Source organism: Lepidothrix coronata, unplaced genomic scaffold, assembly GCF_001604755.1.
Source record: "Lepidothrix coronata isolate B3197 unplaced genomic scaffold, Lepidothrix_coronata-1.0 Scaffold124, whole genome shotgun sequence".
Taxonomy (NCBI): domain Eukaryota; kingdom Metazoa; phylum Chordata; class Aves; order Passeriformes; family Pipridae; genus Lepidothrix; species Lepidothrix coronata.
The window spans coordinates 1,988,935-2,009,485 of NW_016690304.1; the positions used below are offsets into that span (position 1 = coordinate 1,988,935).

At 53.5% G+C, this 20,551-nt stretch overlaps 2 protein-coding genes across 2 annotated transcripts in view; one reads left to right on the plus strand and one right to left on the minus strand.

Moving 5' to 3' along the window:
- Positions 1-20,551, plus strand: part of CDH23 (cadherin related 23) — a 193,116-nt gene that overhangs the window by 132,403 nt on the left and 40,162 nt on the right. Inside the window, exons 17-27 of the mRNA XM_017826156.1 lie at positions 144-271; positions 3,404-3,476; positions 3,726-3,842; positions 4,202-4,314; positions 6,452-6,559; positions 7,790-7,979; positions 8,666-8,811; positions 9,254-9,473; positions 10,413-10,565; positions 11,680-11,793; positions 12,945-13,093. Coding sequence (XP_017681645.1) covers positions 144-271; positions 3,404-3,476; positions 3,726-3,842; positions 4,202-4,314; positions 6,452-6,559; positions 7,790-7,979; positions 8,666-8,811; positions 9,254-9,473; positions 10,413-10,565; positions 11,680-11,793; positions 12,945-13,093 — 1,511 coding nt within the window. The remainder of the gene's footprint in view (positions 1-143; positions 272-3,403; positions 3,477-3,725; positions 3,843-4,201; positions 4,315-6,451; positions 6,560-7,789; positions 7,980-8,665; positions 8,812-9,253; positions 9,474-10,412; positions 10,566-11,679; positions 11,794-12,944; positions 13,094-20,551) is intronic.
- Positions 14,823-18,677, minus strand: CUNH10orf105 (chromosome unknown C10orf105 homolog). The gene is made up of 2 exons (XM_017826161.1): positions 18,616-18,677; positions 14,823-15,244 (listed from the first exon to the last, which is right to left on the minus strand). Exon 2 carries the CDS (start codon positions 15,237-15,239, stop codon positions 14,823-14,825), a length of 417 nt encoding a protein of 138 aa, XP_017681650.1. The 5' UTR covers positions 15,240-15,244; positions 18,616-18,677.

Sequence of the window (20,551 nt, forward strand, 5' to 3'; positions counted from 1 at the left end):
CTTGTGATTTTGGGGCATTGCCCCCTCAAACAGCCACTGCTGGCCCTGGGGAGGTGATGTCGATGGGCCACCCCCTGAGCGTGCCCGCCGTCCTGCTCAGTGCACGAAGACCCTCCTGACTGCCCCACTTTGCATCCTTCCAGTGATCAGCGTGAACCACCCCCTCGACTATGAGCAGGTGGCCAATGGGGTCATCTACCTGACTGTGATGGCCAAGGATGCTGGAAAACCACCCCTCAACAGCACCGTCCCCGTCACCATCGAGGTGTTTGTAAGTACAGCACCTGACATTCCTCTCGTGGTTTCCCTGCAATTGCTCCATACCAGTGCTGTTAATTCATCAGTAACCCAACAAGACTATCCCACCCCATGGATGTGTGTGCGTGGATTGTGGTTACATGTGTCTCATATATATGCCATATACGTTTCATGTGTCGTATGTATTGGTTAAAGAAGTGCTGTCCCTGACATCTGGGAAGGTCTGAGGGACAAAGGCTGACTGAGAGTGCCTCTGAGGGGTGTCACCATGAACAAGTGCAGATGGGCTGTCCTGATCTCATGCACCTCCTCCCTATCCTTGGCTGTGCACGGTGCACTGGGAAGCCAATGTGGGAGACACACGGTGAGGGGCAGAGCTGAGAACAGGGTGGAAATCCACCCTCTGGAGGAGGGGTTGCTGCTGGGAGAGGCAAAGCATCACAGCGTTCCTCAGGAAGATTAGATCGGAGTGTCACTCTGAGGCACGTTGTGGTTTGAGGATGTGTGGAGGGAGGTATCGGTGATGGAGACAGTTTGGTTGATAACCTGTCACTCTCGCAGTGATGGGATCTGTGCTGGGCTGGCGGCACCGTCAGTCTGGGAAGGTGAAGGAGATAAAAGCCCACGGTGCCGTAAGATGGGAGTGAAGTCCCATGAACACGTCTTTCCTCCGGCTTCCTCACTGCGCTCCAGAGAGGGGGAACAAGGCAGTGCCGGGGGAGTTAGTGGTGGTTAAATACATCCTTCTTCCCACATTGTGCTTTAGACAGCATAAACACTTCTTTTAAGAGACCGCACTTCAGTGGGTCATCTCCCTGGGTTGAGTCTGTATGCTGACGGGGTTTAAATAGCTGTCACTTTTCCCATTCTCAACCAAAGGGAATTTCTCTCAACTGGAAAAAGAAAAGGAAAAAAAAAAGTCAAAAAATAGGAAGAAAATGAGGGGGAAGCATTTCCTGACGGCACTTGAGGAACAAGAGCCGTGAAAAGGCAGAGCGAGAGCGAGTGTGGAGGGAGGTAATTTTTTTTCATCCTTTGGTTGTTGGTTTTTAATAAAGAAGTCAAACTCGCCTTGTAGATTTCCCATTAGGGGACAATACGCTTTTGTAGAGGGAGTTGCCGAGTCAGAACTAATAGTGCGCGCCGCGCCAGGATCCCGGGAAATATCACTGCTAATAAGGTTCTGCCTCGCTCCCTGCCGCTGCCGCCCCGCTTGGAGCGATGAGCCGGTGACTTACAGCCTGCCTGTGTCTGGAGGAAAGGGTTGTGTGCGTAGTGTGAGCATCCATGATCCTCAGCATCCTTGGAGACAGCATGGAGGGATAGGATGAGGGGGATCTGCTTCAACCTGGAAGAGAGGACAGGTTTAGATTAGGTGTTAGGAAGAAATTCTCTGCTTTGAGGGTGGAGAGGCCCTGGCACAGGTTGCCCAGACAAGCTGTGGCTGCCCCATCCCTGGAAGTGTTCAAGGCTGGCTTGGATGGGGCTTGGAGCAACCTGGGATAGTGGAAGGTGTCCCTGCCCACAGCAGGGGGGTTGGAATGGGATGAGCTTTAAGATCCCTTCCAACCCAATCCATTCTGTGATTCCATGATATGATGGCTGTCTGAGAGTGAGGGTGTAGGGAGGAAGGCTGGGGGTCAGGAGAACATGGGAAGCTCATCTTAACTGATTAGGTGGATGACCTCATCCATGGGAGCGGAAGTGTGCTGGGTTCTGTTTGGCATCACCTGGCATTGCCTGTGGGGAGCTTTGGAGTTCATATTGCTGAAGTGGGAAATGTCCTTCTCAAGTAGGGGGCAGGTGCACACCAGCTCTGGCCAGATGGAGAGCCAGCCAGAAGCAAGCCCTGCCTACTCAGGAGAAGGCTTGCCGGGCTGTGGCACTGCTGAGCCTGGCCTGATGATCTCAGGAACATTAATGACACGACACGGCGTCTGCTCTGGCTTGTGTCCACCCAGCCTGGACCACGGCACAGCTCACCCAGGCCCAGCTGCAGGTGGCGTGTGGATGCACACTCAGCTTCTCCTTTGCCTTTAACCTGCCCAGACGTCCTGGGTTTGCCCTGGATGCCCCCACCCATCTCTGCCAGGAGGAGGAGGAGGGATGGTGAGGACAGCACCCGGGCAGCTGGCAATTTCCTCATTGCCCTCAGAGGAGGCGCGGTGAAAGCTGAGTGGCGCAAAGGCTGATTAAAGACCACCTGCCTCCAGGAACGAAAGCAGGGGATGGAAATTTATTTGCAGTACGATGGGCATCGTCGGCATGTGAAATTGCTTCAAATATCAAGTTTGGTGGCAGCTGAGCCTGCAGGTCCATCAGTGGTGTCCAGGTAGAAAACGTCTCCAGAGCAGCCCCAGGGAATTGGTGAGGTCCATTATGGTGTTTTAATATCCTGGCAGCTCTGTCCTTCCTTCCATGGGTGATTGGGTTTGGTTCATTTAAGACAGATTCTTAACAATGTTTAAACAGCATTTAAGGCCCCCTGAGGGGAGCTTTAAACCAGTCCAAAATCTGTTTTTCCTGCCTGATTTCTCCAGGACATTTCTCCAGTGGTCGATGGCAGAGACGGGGTTGGAGGGAGCTGGTATGCAAACCAGCTTCCCCCCAAAAATACTGTGGCTGCCCTCTCTGCAAACACTCACAGCATTCCTCCTCTGAAAGAAAGGCAGCCAAAGCTCACCAGCTCACCTGGCCAGTCAAGTTTGCCTTGTGGCCAGGGTGACCTGGATTATTAGGGAGGAGCAGGTCCGTGCACGATGCTGCCGTGCTTCCTCTGGTGCCTGAGCTTCCCAGGCCTTGTGGTGGAGACAGGAGCAGCTTGGAGAATGCTCATCTGCCAGTGGCAGTGGTTCCTGAGCCCGTGCCCAGGGTGCTGAGTGATAAGGGAGTCAGTATCATCCCCACTCTAGGACTCAGCAAAGTCACTGACCATCATCTTACCTCAGCCTCAGCTGCCTCTACAGTGAAACCACTGCTCAGACCCGCAGTGCCTCACCCCCGAGGCACCTTCCCCACACTGGCACTGTGAGCTGGTCACACCTTGAGATGCAGTTGGCCAGGAGCATCCCCATACCAGACTTTTGCAGCTCTTGACTACTTTGCCATTTTCCCAACCAGCCTCTTGACCTTCTCTTTGCTTCAGGATGAAAATGACAACCCCCCCACGTTCAGCAAGCCCTCCTATGTGATAACCATCATGGAGGACATTATGGCAGGTACAGGCCACCCCCCTGCTCCTTCTCCAGGTTCCTAGCAGGGCACTGGGTGCCTTACAGCCAGAACAGGGTGGGTGATGCCTTTCTGGGGAGGTAAAGCCAGAGACCTGGTAAAGTTCCCTAGCTGTAGGGTTTTGGCCCCACTGTGCATGCAGGAGAGGAGACCCCTTGGCTGGGTAAACTGCAGGAGCAGTGTGGGGGATCAGGGCAGTTCTGACCCATCCCAGCCCTCATTTCTGTCTCCCCAAGGAGCCACAGTGCTGTTTCTTAATGCCACGGACATGGACCGGTCCAGGGAGTATGGACAGGAGTCAATCATCTACTCCCTGGAAGGCTCCTCGCATTTTCGGATCAATGCTCGCTCAGGTGAGACTCTGGACGCCCTCTCCCCCTTTTCCTTTCAGTTCTCTCTTTCACTCCTTCCCTTGCCCTGCCCTCCTCTCTTCCAATCAGCCTGCTTAGGAGACCCACAATTTAAGGGTTTCACCAAATTTCAGACACCACCACTTGCCCAGTCGCCATGAGAGCTTCGGCAGAAGCATCCATGGAAACTCAGCCCCTGGTGGGATTGACACCTGAGGAAAGGCTTGGCTGTGAAGGCTTCTGTTAGCTAAGGAGCTGCCAGGGTCCATCTCTTTGCATCAGAAGAAAGGGTCCATTTGTGGAGTATCCTGGCCCTGGTTTTGAGTGTTTCTTTTTTTCCCTGTCATCTCCTGTGGCTGCAGGGGAAATCACAACAACGTCTTTGCTGGACCGGGAGGCCAAATCCGAGTACATCCTCATCGTCCGGGCAGTGGATGGAGGTGTGGGCCACCATCAGAAGACAGGCATTGCTATGGTGAGTGTAGGAAGGAGTGATTCCCATCTCCTCTAGCCACTGGTTCCCCCCTGGGACTGGGACAAGGGCGGTTGCAGTGTCTCATTTTAGCTGTGTGAATGGGTGAAGAGCACACAGCAATCCCTGCCCTCTGGACTGCCCCCACCACTGCTCACAAATTGACTCTCCAGGCTGTGTAGACCTTGAAATCAGCTCTCTTTTCTGGAAAACCACAGAGGAGCCACTTGATCTTCCAGAGCTTGACATGTCCAGCTGTCCTTGTGGAGGTGGTAATGGGTACCTATTTCACCTGCAGCACAGCTCTCTTTGTTCATGCCTCTTGGGAAGAAGCTGAGTTGGAGAGCCTGTGGGCACACTTAGTTATTCCTGGTGACAGGAATAGCAGTCTATTCACATTCTGCCTGGGTCAAGGGTTTCCAGCCAGCCTGGAATGCTGGGCTCCTTGTAAGGTGCTGGTGGAGCTACAGGCTGAAGCCTCCTTCTTTGCCTTGCCCCTTCACCGGCATCAGGGAGTCCCATTGTTGATAAAGCATTAGTAAAACTCTTTGGAAATACCAGGAGGTCAAAAGCCAAGGATCCATCTCAATTGGACTAAATGATTTTAAACGTCTTTTCCAATTTTATGATTCTGTCTCTCAGTGCTCTTGGCACTGTCTTTTTTGGAACATTTTCTTGGCACCATTGGGGTGCTCTTGCTCCTGGGATGTTCAGTTGGGTTGCAGCAGAGATGTCCCACACAACACAGGACAAGGCAGAAAAAATTGTGGTTGTGTTGAGGAATATCCCTGGAATAATTGTCATTCCTGCCAAGGGCCTTCAGGAAGTCTGTGGTAGCAGACTAGAAGTTCCCTGTGGAGCCTCCCAGAGGTAGGTGATGGCACCAGCATGGCCTGTGGTATGCTAAGTTCCCCCCCCCCGGAGCTCTGGATGAGACTATGTTCTCCTAAATAGCTTTGTTGAAAGGCAAAACAAGGTGGGGGGGAAAGCCTCCTGATTCCCAGAAAGTTGAAGAATATTAAAACTCGGTGAGATGAGGGCAACTGAGCAAGTTTGTCTGCTGCCATTAGCAGGGATATACACGTGGAGCTCAAAATAATCATTTTTGATTGGTAATAAGGGTCTTGGGTGATGGACAAGCATGTGGAGTGCTTGGGTGAGTCACCAGCCTTCTCAACGAGGCCACCGTGTTGCCTTGGCTTGTCCCTGGAGATTGTGCTGTCCAGATTCACCTCTCCTACCACGGGGTGGCACCAGCAGCTCAGCCTGGTGTGACAGCAGGACACGGGGACTTGGGAGCAGAGAAGACCCCTGGAGAAGCTTCACTGAGACCCCCTGCTTAGGACCCCACTCCCCTTGAGCTGCAACTCTCCCCTCAGACACCTTCATAGGCTCACAGGCTGGATTGAAATGGGTGATCTGGGGAGGTGAAAGACTCGCAGGCAGTAGGATTTATCCCACAGACTGACTGCTGTCACTTAGATGGCGTTTCTCAGGCTGAAAACGAAGATAGGTAACACTTCAGAGCACCGTCCTTAGCCGTGCTCTCTTGTCTTCACATCTCCCACCCCTGTACCCTCTCCTGGTTTCTCATTTATTCCTTTTTTTCCTTCTTGCTTTTCACCAGTGACTCAGGTTTTTTCCTTCCTTTCCTGCCCCATTCCTGCTGCGTCCTCTCCCCCACTGATTTCAATCCCCCTCCCAGTGAAATAGCTGTTTGAAAACACACCTTGTGCCCTGCGATTGGTTTTTACAAACACACGCGGGCCAAACCCACCTCAGATATGCCAAGGAGCCTTGGCTGTGAAGGTGCAGGATGTGGGCTTTCCATGGTTTTTTTCCCTCCAGGGGGAGAACATAGACTCACAGAACCAAGGAAGTATTTAGGTTGGAAAAGGCCTCTCTAAGATGATCAAGCCCAACCATTCCCCCCAGCACTGCCAAGCCCAACACTAACCCACGTCCCCAAGTGCCACATCTACACATCTTTTAAATCCCCCCAGGGATGGTGATTCCACCACTGCCTTGGGCAGGCTGTTCCAATGCCTGAAACGTGTGTTGGGGACATCCAGGGGACACGGTGTGCCACCCCAGGAAACTGTACCTCCTGGTTCAGTGTTGCCTCCTTGCTCTCTCACAGGTGAACATCACACTGCTAGACATCAATGACAACTATCCCATGTGGAAGGATGAGCCATACTTCATCAACCTGGTGGAAATGACACCCCCCAACTCAGATGTCACCACAGTACGTGCGAGGGAAGGTGGTGGTTGCACTAGAAGCCTGGTGAGATTGTCACCAGCCTGGCTGGAGCAGGGAGTCACCTCCAAATGGGTGGCACCTCCTGACCGGTATCACATCCGAGCCTGTATCATCTCCAGTCCAGCACCGTCTTGCAGAATTCCATTTAAAACATTATTCCTGAGCCTGCTACCTGCTGCCCATTCCCTGTGTTTCTTCTCCCTGCTGGGATATTATTTTTCCTCTCCGAATTGTGTGGATTTTGGCCAAACTCTCCTTTTCTTAGCCTCGCCTGCGACCTCCTTCAAGGACCTCTCTGAAAGACTTTGATTTACAGCCTTTCAAGTCCCTCTGGCGAAATAAAAGAGAAGGAGAGGGGGAGGCTTCTACTCCATCACGCCGAGAGAAAAATGATGGGAACAGAATGGAAAATAAATGAGGGAAAAGTGAAGACAATCCACAAAATCATATAAGGAGGAAGGCTGGAGAAAAAAAAAAAAAAAAAGGATTTTTTTTTTTTGAGGAGAAAAGGTCTGGCAGCACTGCCCGAGCCAGAGCACAGTGGTTTTCTCTCCTCCACACAGCACCAACCCCGCTGCTCGGCACCAGCTTGAAGTCATCTTGCCTTTGACATCCCAATTAGTTGCTGGGAAAATAATTATTTTGTCACCGATCCGATGTAAATTCAGCTGCAGGACAAGCAGCGGGAGCTGGGGAAGTTATGAGTGCAATGAAATTGGGGTTTTTTTTAATGTAAATGTCCCCTGTAATAAAAAATGTCACAGGGAGAGCAGTAAAACACAGAATATCTGACGTGGAGGAGAACTCCACCAAGGAATTACTTCCAGCATTCTGGGTGCGGCAGCACAAGTTTCTCAGAGTGCCTCTTTGTCCTGTTTAGTTTATTTTTCTGCAGGGTCCTTGTTTTTTAGCTGGTTTTATTTAAAAGAAGGAAAGCCAGGTTGATTGCTTCGTGCTTGTGTCTCTCTTGCCATGCCATCACCTCCTGGGCTCACAGTCCATTTCTGGGGACATTTAACTCCACTCTCGAGGGTGCAAAATCCCTGCAAATATCATGAAAATACAGAGCTGGGTGGAGGAAGGGGAGCTTCTTGCTGGTGCTGGTGCAGGGAAGCCTCTCGTGTGAGCTCAGATTTGTTGTCAGACACTGGAAAATCCATGTGGGAGTTAATTCCCAGCACTCTGCTTTAATTCTCTGCTGTTTCTCCATGGCAGGTGGTGGCTGTGGACCCGGACCTGGGGGAGAATGGCACGGTGGTGTACAGCATCCGGCCTCCCAACAAGTTCTACAGCCTCAACAGCACCACGGGCAAGATCCGCACCACTGGCGTGCTCCTGGACCGGGAGAATCCCAACGCCCAGGAGGCCCAGCTCATGCGCAGGATCGTGGTGTCCGTCACCGACTGTAAGCCCCACTTCCATCCCACAGTGCTCCCTCCTCGCCCTCCGCTCTCCCTCACAGGTTGTTTTCACAACAAGTTGAACCTTTGAGCCTGGGAAGCAGGAACTCTCCTGCCCCTCAGCCTGGCTCCATCGGCATCCCAGAAAGTCAGTTGAGCAGGTGGGGGAAAAAGAGCTGATGTATTTTTCTCTGGAAATCGTACATTAGGGAAACTTGGTTTTTTTTAGGAAAAAAGGTAGAGATATGAAGATAAATTTCTATTGTCAGATAGTGATAGAAGAAAGGGTAACGATTTTAAACTAAAAGAGGAGAGATTTAGATTAGATGTCAGGAGGAAATTCTTTACTCAGAGGATGGTGAAACAGGTTGCCCAGAGAAGCTGTGGCTGCCCCATCCCTGGAAGTGTTCAAGGCCAGGTTGGACAGAGCTATGAGCAACCTGATCTAGTGGAAGGTGTCCCTGCCCATGGCAGGGTGTTGGAACTACATGGTCTTTAATGTTTCTTCCAATCCAGACCATTCTAGAATTCCATCTAGGGGTCCATCCATGACAAATCATCCATGACAAATCAGGGGCATCACCCCCTTCTTCACTACTGTCTGCATAGAGAATGAGGCCTCCTTTTTAGGGAAAAGGAGTGGAAACAGCTCCAGTATTAACCTTGAGACCCCCATTCCTGGCCTCTACAGGTGGGAGGCCACCCCTGAGAGCTACCAGCAGTGCCACAGTTTTTGTCAACCTGCTGGACCTGAACGACAATGACCCCACTTTCCAAAACCTGCCCTTTGCTGCCGAGATCGCCGAGGGCCTTCCCGCAGGCTCCTCTGTCTTCCAGGTGAGTGTGTCCCACTGCTGCCATGCCCCACACTGGGAGCTGCTGCCAATGCATCCTCTCTGTCCTCTCCATCTTCTCTATCCTCTTCTTCTCCTTCATCGCCTCCATCCTCTAGCAATGCAACTAGGGGCATGCAGAAGGGGTTGTGCATCCCACCCTGTGTGCTGGCTCCCAGCAGGGGGGATGCTTCAAGTCCTCTTCCCCACCTTCTCCATTTTTTCCCATCCTCTCCCTCCTCTCCATTCTCTAACAATTCAACTGGGAGGATGCAGAAGGGGTTGTGGCATCCCCACCCCACGTGCTCGCTCCTGGCAGGGCGGATCCTCTGAGGCCCCTTATGTTTCATCCCAGCATCCCTGGGGGCAAAGAAACACTCAGGGTTTCTGTACCCTGATTTTCCTTATCAGGAGATGCTCAGGCTCCCCCCTGCTCTCCCCCCCAGGTAGTGGCCATCGACCTGGATGAGGGCCCGAACGGGCAGGTGACGTACCGCATGCAGGTGGGGATGCCCCGCATGGATTTCCTCATCAACAGCACCAGCGGGCTCATCACCTCCACAGCCGTGCTGGACAGGGAGAGGATCGCCCAGTACTACCTGCGGGTGGTGGCCAGCGACGCCGGCGTGCCCTCCAAGAGCTCCACCAGCACCCTGACTGTCAAAGGTGGGGGCACCGAGACCCTTCCGCGCCGTGCCCAGACACACAGACCCCTCCGTCCCTCGGTGACAAGGACTCCTCGCTGGAGGAGATGTGGTTTATATGGGAGACACGCAGAGGAATCAGACGGATCTATGATCTGAAAACAGGATCCAGTCTGGTTCTGTGTACGACATGACGCAGGGAGGGCAGCCCATTGCTCTGCTGTCCCCACAGGCTTCGTGTCTGCCATCAGCACAGTGCAGAGACGGGGAAAACATGGTCTTTCTGGCAGGGCCCCCAAATTCTCTGTTGTTTTTAACTTCATTTCCCCATCCCCAGTGTTGCTTCTCCTTTCAGCCTGTCTTTTGCTTCAGCATGTGATTCCCATCAGCTGCGTGCCTGGATAGCCCACGCACTCCCAGTTCAGAGCTGGACCATATTGCGTGGTCTGTCTTTAATTTAATGCATTGCTATTTACTGGCTTCATGTGAGCCTAAGGCGGAGGATGAGCATCATCTGGAAATAAACTGACCCTGGATTGTCCTCAGGCCTGAGTTTGGAAAAGTTCCTGGTCCTGTACTTCCAGAGCTCTCTGCCACACACCAGGAAATACTGAGCTTATATTTAAGCCCCAGCTTTCTCTTCAAATGGGCATGGAAATGGGTTTGGTGCAAATACTGAATTGAGTTACAGTGACATAAGGTGGGGGGTTTTTTGGCTGTGAGGAGGGTGATCTGTATGTATCAGAGGCTGGTAAATACAGCCTGCAGCTGTGGGGACCAGTCCTTAACAGCTGCTCTGCAGGCACCCACACCACACAAATGCCAGAGAGAGTCAGGCAGAGCATTCCCTGGGATGCTCAGGGCAGCAGACAGGAGCTTTGGGAGCCCAGAAGACATCAGCCTGGCCTCTGCAGGAGGGGCAGCCCTGGAGGGGGACACTCAACTCTGCTCCCCTTTTCAGTTCTGGACGTGAACGATGAGAACCCCACCTTCTTCCCAGCCGTCTACAACGTGTCGCTGCCTGAAAACGTGGCCCGGGATTTTAAAGTGGTCCGGCTCAACTGCACGGATGCTGATGTGGGGCTGAACGCCGAGCTCAGCTACTTCATCACAGGTATGAACCCCCTGTGAAACAGGAGCTTTGGCTGCAGGGCTGCCCCAGACCTTGGCCAGGGTGTTCTGCACTTCAGGGCTGCCTTTCCCAGCCCCTGCAAACCTTGTCCGGCATCGCCCTCTGCTGAACAGCCCCGCCTGGCTCCTACCATGCTGACCACTCTGCTGTCCCCTGCCTGGGGGTGACCACTGACCCCCAGCATCCCTGGGACACAGCCAGGAAGGGCATGAGGATGGGCAGGACATGGCTGGGGAGCAAGGGCTGGGGTGGCATTCACATGTGCTTGTACTTGGAAGCCATAAATGGAATTTTGGGGCACTCTCTATCCCCGTGTGGCAGTGGGGTTCAGTGGCAGCGATGCCACCCGGGCAGTGCTGGGCTCTCACTGCAGCTGCAGCTCCTGCAACAGGAGACCGGGGAACCCCCTGGCCGCGCTTTGATTTGCAAACTGCATGTGTGGCATTGAGCCCTCAGGAAGAGGGTGAAAGCAGAAGTGTCAGCAGAGAGTCCTTTTTCCCACAGTAGTAGCCTGGCGATTCATGTCGCAGCCCCTCCGGCCTCACTGCGAGTGAAACGGGGTGTGTTGTCCCACAGGTACCGCTGTTCACATGCAGCATTACCCCAGTTTGCTTCCAAAGTGTTCAGGAAATGATCTAGCCCTTCTATGATTCAGCTTTTCCTACGGCCATTGGTTCTGTGAGGCTGGCACAGCGTTCCATGAGGCAGAGGGAAGGTGCTCTCCCCACTTCTGCTGCAGAGCAGCTCTGCCTAGGACAAGATACAAGATCATCCTTCCACAACTGGGCTGACCCCGTGCCCAGGCTGCAGAATCCAAGGAAATGGCCTCAAGTTGCACCAGGAAAGATTCAGATTAGATATTAGGAAAAATTTCTTCACTGAAAGAGTGGTCAGGCACTGGAACAGGCTGCCCAGGGAAGTTGTGGACGCCCCATCCCTAAAAGTGTCCAAGGTTGGAGTGGGGCTCTGGGCAACCTGATCTAGTGAAGGTGTCCCTGCCCATGGCAGGGGATCGAACAAGATGATCTTTAAGGTCTCTTCCTACCCAAAACATTCCAGGATTCTATGATTCCTTGGTCCTTGTCCTTTGCTGCAGGTGGGAACCAGGATGGCAAATTCAGCGTTGGCTTCAGGGATGGGGTGGTCAGGACAGTCGTGAGTCTGGACAGGGAGACCGTGGCATCATACACGCTGATCCTGGAAGCCATTGGTAAGGATTTCCCACTGATCCCATGGGACCACTGCCACACAGCTCCATGGCGTGGCCGTGCAGGTGTGTCAGAGAGGCAGCAACCTCTGAGGCACTCTGTAAACCACAGCCTGTGCTTGGTGTTAACATTTCACAACTCACGTGAATTAGTATGTCCTGGTCCCACCATAACTTTTTCAGACAGTATATTCACCTCTCAGGTTTGCCCAACCCCTTTCCCCTGGGGAAGGTGGGGCCCCCCAATCCTGAGAGGCTCTGCACTGTCCAGGGCAGCCCTCCACCCAAAAATGCCAGCACCACAGCAACGTTCTCCTAATCCATGCCAGCCCTTGGCTCCGTGGCTGCTGATTAACCCTGAGCCACCTGGCACGTGCAGAGGGCCCATGTGCCAAACACAGCTTGGCTGTCACCCCCAGAGCTTTATAATGACATGCCTCTTTACAGACCACTTGGATGCCCCTTTTGAAAGGAGAAATAAGTGACCAGTCAGAAATCTCGGGGGCACAGCATCGCAGGTGCCACGGGGGCTGCAGCAGGGATGCTGCACCAGCTGGGCACACAGGACCAGATCCCAAGGGGTAAAGGGTCTGTTATGTTCCTCCGATGGATGTCAGGCTGCCTGTGTTTTCCCAGGAACCAGATCCCATGGGCTCCAGCTGGGTGGACTTAGCACTCACTGCATCAGGCATGTTGAAAAAAACAAACCTAACCGATGCTTCCCAGTACCTCATCCTTCCTGCAAATCCAAGAGCCATGCTGCCATGTCCTTGTCTATGGAACATCAACGTATCCTGGTGCTCCTTGACAATAAGCTGAGCTGTGGCTATAGAAAACTCACCAGACCCCTACCTGTCTTCATCTCCCAGATCCCTGGCCTCCAGCAGTCCCTTCCAGCGCACATTACTCAGTGTACAGAATTGCGAATCCTCTCTATCGACCAGTTGCGTTTCCAACCTCGCTGGGCTCCTTGGCAGAGCTTGGGGGTGGTTTGGCTTTTCCTTTTCCTTTCGGGATAGAAAAGTTAAAAAAAAACCAAAACACCCAAACCCGTGGTTCAGCATGGGATTTGGAAGCTGCAGAAAAGACGAAGGATTTTAGTTCAGAGGTAGAGGTGACTGAACCTCCCCTCCTTCCCCTTCTCTCCCATACAGACAACGGCCCCACCGGGAACCGGCGCACCGGGACTGCCACCGTGTACGTGACCGTCCTGGACGTCAACGACAACCGGCCCATCTTCCTCCAGAGCAGCTACGAAGTCAGCGTCCCCGAGGACATCCCGGCCGCCAGCAGCATAGTACAGGCACGTGGCTTTTCCACCCTTGGGAGGGAGGAGGGGGTCCCCCCACTAACTGTGAGCTGCAGGAAGCCCAGGGCAGAGATTTTCTCTCTCTGTCAGTGGTGTCTTCCCCTGGAGAAGTGTGTGTGAGAGAGGTGTGTTCTTCCTCACAGAGGCTGTGAGCGCTGGGGAGAAGGCAGCAAAGAACAAGGGAAAATTAAGAAATTCACCCCATTTCTGCAGGGGGGTGAGAGGGGAAAAGCCAAGCCCTGTGCTGGCGAGGCCACTTTGGCTGCATCCCTGCTTTCTCCCTTCTCACAAGGCAGAGATCTCAAGGGGGAGGGAGAAGAGTGCCTGCAAAGAGATGCTCGAAGAGGAGTTGAAAAAACGGAGGGAGAAAAGCATTTGGACTCTGCCTTCATTTTTGTTTCTCTTTGAGGGAGCGGTGGCAGGGCTGAATGGCTCAGTGAGCAGCGAATGAATGCAGGCATTCACACCGGCCTCCCAGGCCTTCCAGCATCCCTTCAAACCCAGGGCTCTTCTGGAGCGGGCACCAAAGACTCTTTGCAGAGGGCCCTGGGAAGGCTCTTCCTGCCTGAATACCTCTCCCAGCACAAGGAAAGGGGCAGCTTTGTCCCCGGCTGTGGCAGGCAGGGTGAGTCACGGGGAGAGAAGAAAGGAGCCTTTTGCCTGTTGCAACAAAGGTTTGCTGGGAGCCGTGTGTCGTGCTCAGGGTAGCCCGTCCCCAAGCAGGAGTGCTGTGGCTCCTCATCACCTGTTGTGCCGTGGCACGGTGTAGGTGATGTCTCTGGGGTCAGGCAGCTGCCTGTAGTCCCAGAGTGGAGTTGTAGGCAGAGAGAAGCCCTGCCTGGGACTCCTTAATCTGAGCTGATTTTGCAAATCAAAAGAATGGAGGAAACTCGAGTCTGACTGGCATCAAAGTGCCTTTTCTTAGAACTCGCTTCCCAAAAGAGGGGGGTACCCCTGCAAGTGGCCCTTTGTGGCAAAGGAGAGGAGGTATTTGGGGGAAGTTTGTTTTCTGCAGAACAACACCAGAGAGAAACAGAAATGGGTCATCACCTGGCTTTACTTTAATTTACACCTTCAGTGTGAACCATTTGTTACAGAAGGTCTCTCCCTTCAAATACATCCCCGCGTCCCTACGGCATCAGGACAGTTTCTGAATGTTTCCCCATCCCTTTCTCCCAAAGCCAGGCAGTGCAGGGCCAGAGAGCAGGAATGTCCCAGGCAGCCCAGTGAGGTGCATGGGAAGGGGGGAGGCAGAAACCAGGCAGCACACTGGGGACACGAGCCTCCCTCCACCTGCTCAGGAGCACAGCTCAGTGGGGAGATCTCAGCTGAGGATTGCTTTTTTGTGGAGCAGGTTTGCCCTGGGATGCCCCTCTTTAGGCAGCCAGGTTGCTCCGCTCTCTTCCAAGCTGTTTGTTCAGGTGCAGCACAATTTGCACAATGTTTTCCAAAAGAAATGAAGCAGCAGGGTTTTTTTTTTTGGCTGCCCGGTTATAGATGCATGTGGGTGTAGTTTGGATGCCTCCACCTTTCCTGACAGGAAACAGTAACCTGGAAAGCATTTGGAAACCTGAAATTGCAAAATCTCCTGTTGCCTCACAGAGCCACTACCTGGAAATGAGTTGCTCAAAGGGGCTCTGACAGGGTGCCCAGGATACCAAGGGATGCTTGAGGAGGGAACTGAGCCTGAACCAAAAGCTTGGGAAAGAACAGCAGAGCGAGATCACATTTTGGTAGACTCCATGATGTCCCAGTCCTGTCTGGCAGGGGAACTCCTGGGGCAGGAGAGCTGGCTCTGAGACACTGGCTTGCTCCTCCTGAAGCTGCTGATGGAGCCCCGCAGGGAGCCCAGGCGCTTCCAGAGCCTCAGCTGGGGCTCACTGGCATCCAGTGGGTGGTGGGGCATCCACTCACGGGGTCCAGACAGGGACTGGTCCAGCGCTGCTGGCTTGCAGAGGGTGACAAAGATGAGGAAGGTCGCCAGGAGGAGGAAGATGCAGACGAGTGCAACAATGACAGACAGCGGGTCTCTCATCTCAGGGGATGGGATACTGGGTGGGACCAGCTCCGTGGTTGAAACCAGAAGCCCAAGGAGAGGCGGGGTGGGAGAGGTCCCGTTGTTAGAGTCCTCTGTGCTCATCTTCCCTGCAGTGCACAAGGTGATACAGAGAAGTGACACAGGAGATTTCACAGAATATTTTGCATTGGAAGGGACCCACAAGACTCATCAAGTCCAGCTCTTAAGTGAGTGGCCCATACAGGGATCAGACCCACAACCTCAGTGTTATTAGCACCATGCTCTGACCAACTGAGCTAATCTCAGGATCATACCACCTAGAAGCTGGACAGGCAGCCACCCTGTGGTTAAATTGATGGATTCTTGTCATGCCTTGATGTGCAGGATTTTCCCAGCCATGTTTTCTGTGACACAGGGAGACAGGGGGTCCCAGGAGACAAAGCACAGAGATGGGATTTATACCTGCAAAGTACCTCCCTGAACTGAAGTGCAAAACCACCTGGCAAAGAAATCTAGCACACCTAGTGCTATGTACACATGGTGCCATGGACCACCCTATGAGGACACCTCTAGGGAGCACGCACATGTTGCATGAAGATCTTCTGGAAGAGATAAATATCCATGCACTGCAGAAGATCCAAAATCCTCCCCCTAGGCTGCTGGGGTTTGGTTCTTCTCTGTTCCCCAGAAATGTGGGTTTGTTGGATTGGCTGGCATTTAGGGGCTTTTGATTATTCCCCCAAGGAAATCGGATACTTGGTTAAGGCTCTGCCCTGGTAATTCCCCATCAAGCTGTGGTATTGCACTGGAATTGCCTTTATTATTTTGCAGGGGTGAAATGTAACACCCTCACCCTGCTCATACCAAAAATCCTCGTGTCGGGCATTTTGCTGACCTGCTTTCAGGTTCAGACATGTCACAGATTTCTCGGCCAGTTCTGCAGAGTGATACAAAGCAGCTTCCCAAAGCCTCATGGATGACAGCTCTTACCTAACACTTGATGGTGACTGTCTTCTCCTTTCCCTGCCTGGTCAGATCCTCCCAAGAGCAGTTTGTACCCATTTTTTAGCTCCCATGCACCCTCCAGTCCCAGACAGGCTGTGCCAGAGGCTGGCATCCCCCCAGCTCAGAGATGAGGGCTGGGGAAACCTTGCTGTGCCAACTCTCTGCCATGGCCTTGGTGCTCCAGCCTGTACACTGGAGGTAAAGCTTTATTACTTTCCTACAGAGATGTGGGAGGTAGAAGAGTGATGGAGAGCTGTTTGGCTGGTCTGTGGCTGGGCAGCCTCCTGGCGAGTTTGGATTTGGATTGAGCCAATTTAAAATTAAGACCTTGGAGGGGAAAGGCAGGGCTGCAGGGACTGCCAGGGTCTCTGGGTCTGCTCTTGCAGCCACCATCCCAAAGTCACGCAGGTGTGTGTAGGCAGCAGCCAAACGTTCACTGTAAAACACTCAAAAAGGGGAGGAAGAACATCAGTGACATATCTTTCGTTGTTGTTTGGAAACTATGAGACGCCCTGGTGAAGACAAGCCTCGTGGAAAGCGAGGTGCTGTCTCAGGAGAGACGAGTATCACTCACCGCCTGAATTACGCAGGAGGAAACAACCTTCAGCAAACACTGTGGGACCTGCAAAGCTGAGTGCTGAGGGGGTCAGGAACCCTTAAACTTGGGCTGTTTGTGCCCCAGCTGTACCCTCTGGGTTACATGGGTGAGCTCCTATCTCTGGTTTGCCAGGACCCTGCCTCAGGATCTCTCCTGCAGGATCTGTGCTCCAGACAATGAGCTGAGATACAGAGGGAACAAGATCAGAGGTTTCCACTAGAGTTGGCTGCTGGGTTTGAGGCACTAGGGAGATGTGTTTTATTTCTGGAATACTTTGCATCACCTGGGCTTGAGCTTTCCAGGATGTGATGCTGGCAGCCTCAGGGCAAGGACTGTATCAGACTGCCCAGAGCTTGGGGGCTCTGGGGAGATGTAGCTGTTTCCATGGGTCAGAGCCAGGTCTGTGCTTGGAAAATGGGAATTGCAAAAATTCTCAGCATCTGAGAACAGTGACAGAATCCCTGTGTGTATTGCAAGCAGGCCCATAGACTAGGGCTCTTGTCATCTCCTCCAAAGTGATGTTTTCCCCTCTCTTCACTCCAGAAGTACTTTTTTTATCATGCAGCTGCTCCTTGCCTGGCTCAGCCCCTTCCCCTCGGCTTTGGGAGCAGAGCAGCCATCCCAAGGACCCCCTGCTCCATGTACAAGCTGTTCCTCTGTGCTGCCCGGGCATGGAAAATGAGCAGGCAGGGCTGCAGCATATCCCACACCAAAGGCAGCCTGAATCAAGGTTTCCAGGGCTACCTCAACGCTGGCATTTACTGACTGCACGTGTTCGGCTTGGTGACCCTACATTGTTCCTTAAGAGCCAACGGGGAGGCGTGGGCAATTCCTTCAGGCTGTTTTTCACTCCCTTGGTCCTGGCTGCAGTTTGTGTTTTAAATTCACTTGACAGTGTTCCATAGAAACCCATCAGGAGGGGTAACTAATGTTTTTCCAGGCTTTTTCAGCCGTGCCCTATTCTCTTGCTTCCCATCCAGCCTCTCCTCATGCCCGGATCAGTGGCAGAGCTGCAGGTCCAGAGAAAGTCTGGGCTTTTATAGCATCACTGTCCCACCCAAGCCCCACATTATCAACCCTGGTGGGTTAACACGAGGTTTGTCCTTCCTGGAAATCCTCCCCAGAAGGCTCATCCCTGCCTGATCAGTTCCAAACATGACACATCCCCATGAGCGCTCAGGACCCAGCCCTGGGCATGAGGCAGCTGAGGATCAGAGGGAAAAATGAGAAATTGCAAAAGGTAAAATGCCCCTGGGGAAGGTGGAAAGGAAGAAGAAATGGTTGTCATGCATGAGCAGTGGAGAGGGTTATCCTGCCCAGCACCAGGCACTGCTCCCTGGCCTGGCCCAGCTGCCTAGTTTGGCGTGAGCTTTTCCATATGCTCTCTCTTCCTTTCCTCAACCTGCAAGGAAAACGCTGTTTTCAGGCACTGCCTGTAACAGAGCTCAGGTGAAAAGGAGCTCCATTTCCCCTCCCTGTCTTGCTTAGCGGCGCTTTCCTGGAGCTCCCCAGCTTTTCCCAACGCCCTAAATCTTTCCACGTGCGGGAGGAGATGATGCTGGAGGGTACCAAACACCCAGCTTCCCGACCCGGATGAGCGGGTACCGAAAGCAGAGGACTGTGAGTGATGCTTTTCCCCATCTCCCTGGTTGTTAAGCGGCAGAGCTGCATCCACAGGACTTTCCCACCACGGGGACAGACAAAGCAACGCGAAGCGGGGGAGGGAGAAGGGATACTTGACCTCAGCCCACCCCAAACTTTGCATCTCCCCCCATTTGCAGCTCTTTCCCCGGGAGGCTGGAGGGCTGAAGGCACAGCCGGGGGTCTGTCTCTCACCCCTCGGGGAGAGCCCGAGGGGCCGGCACTGGGTTTGCTGCAGGGGTTCGGGCTCCCTACCTGTCACCGGCTGGCCGAGCCCGGGCTCTGACTTCCGCACGCCTGCCTTGCGCCTCTCCCACCGCACTCTGCCGGCTGTCAGCCCCCTCCTCCTTTCTGGGAGGGTGGGAGAGAGATGGGGACAGCCTGAGCATGCAAAGCCGAGGGGCCCTGAGCCCCTTCCCGGGCTCTGCCAGTGCCGCAGTGCCCCGGAGCTGTGTCCCCCTGGAGTGAGAGGTCGAGCCTCCTGGGGATGTGTTTCCCAGGCTTTGTCCCTGTGGAAAGGCTAAATGGTACGTTCTGGGCCGAGCCCCCTGTGCTGGGGAGGAGGTGGCGGGCTGCCTGCCATGTGCCTGCTCCCCCTTTTCCTAGCAGCTCTACTCTTTTCCCATTCTTTTACTGGCCACCGCTCCTTTTCTGACACCTTTCCAGTAGCTGGGGGTGTTTGAAAGGGGGCTGTGAAAAGGACAGCAAGGGATAAAGCAGGCTGAGACACTGGTACTCAGATGCACAAGGTGCCTTCCAACTGCAACAGAAAGAGCTTTTCTCCCACTGCTTGCACTCGAGTGCCATTGTTTTCCAAAGTTTGGGACAGTCTGTCAAATCACCACTTCTCCACTGGGACCTCAGTGGGTCAAAGTGGCAGCAGCCAAGCCTTTTCCAGGTTGCAGGCTGGCAGGAGCACAAGTTGCCTTAATGCAAACTACTGGGTTTTAACAAAACCCAAACTCCCCATTTACTTGCCAAAGTTTCGTGCAGGAAACACTTGGGGTGAGCTGGGAAGAGGATGGCTCAAGGGGTGTTTGCAGGGTGCAGTTGGCTCATCCTGAAATGCATTTTCCTGAGCACAGCAGCTCAGGGAATGGCACAAAAAGCTGCAAAGCTTTGCCTCCCATCTCTTTGTTTTTCCTCCTCTGGCTGCAGGATAGCTTTTCCCAGGAGGGAGCCAGTGCCATGCCAAGGCAGCCGGTCTGCCTGGGCATCACTTGCCTGCTGCTGTGGGGCCCATCCATCCCACGAGAGAGGAGACAGCCCAGAGACAGCCTCAGGGTGGAAGAGCTGGTTTGGGAGGGAGAACTCCCCACTGTGAAAGGAAGGTGTCTGGGTCCATGGTAGAATGTGGAATAAGCCACAAGCAAGATCTGATCTGGTCTGGGACAGAGGAAAACAGCATGTGTGGTGCAGGGATGAGAAATCCAGAGAGTTTACAAATGCAGAGGTCAGTATTTTCCAAGACTTCTGCTGACTCAGGGTGTTTTGGTGGAAGAGAGCAAGAGCAGTTCAAAGCATCTCACAGACACATTTCAGAAGAGCATCTCTGACTCCTGCAAGTGTTGTGGGGCTGGTGGTGGAAGCCCTCACCATTCCCACTGCACATGCATCCTTTGCACCCACACTTCGTCTCTCCAGCGCCAGTCTGGGTGCAAACCCCCACCTGCCTGGGAAAACAAAACTACTGGGTAACATTATAGGAAGAAGATGTGGCAGAAGATGCCTTGCAGAGGGAAACAGGAGGAGGATAAAGGCCAAGGCATTCCCTGTGTCCTCGCTGTGGTGATTTCCATGCAGCCACGCTGCAGTCGAGCTTTGGATGCTCTGTGGGAAGTTGGGTTTGCAGAGAGAAGATGCAGCAGCTCAGTGCCAGCTGGGTCGTGAGCCCCGTCCTGCTGTTCCCCACCAGGGCCCGCTTCCCAGCTGCCGGAGGTGGCTGCTGGCTGGGTTTTTAGGGAAAGCACTACAGTCTTGTTCAGTGACACCAGAGGGGACCCATGCCTTGGGTTTTCCAGGACAGACAAATGGGTTATTCAGTGCATGCCAGGACTGTGCAGTGCATCACAGCTAAGGAGTGCTCCCACCACTGCCCAGGGGCTCATGAGGGCTCAGCTTGAGCACCAGCATGCTCTAGGCTGGTTGCATTCACGTTTCTCTTGGCAGGTTTTACATATGCTGCTGCTTG

Bases quoted from the DNA above. Each gene is read 5' to 3' on its own strand.
- CUNH10orf105 (XM_017826161.1), bottom strand. From the start codon at position 15,239: ATGAGCACAGAGGACTCTAACAACGGGACCTCTCCCACCCCGCCTCTC.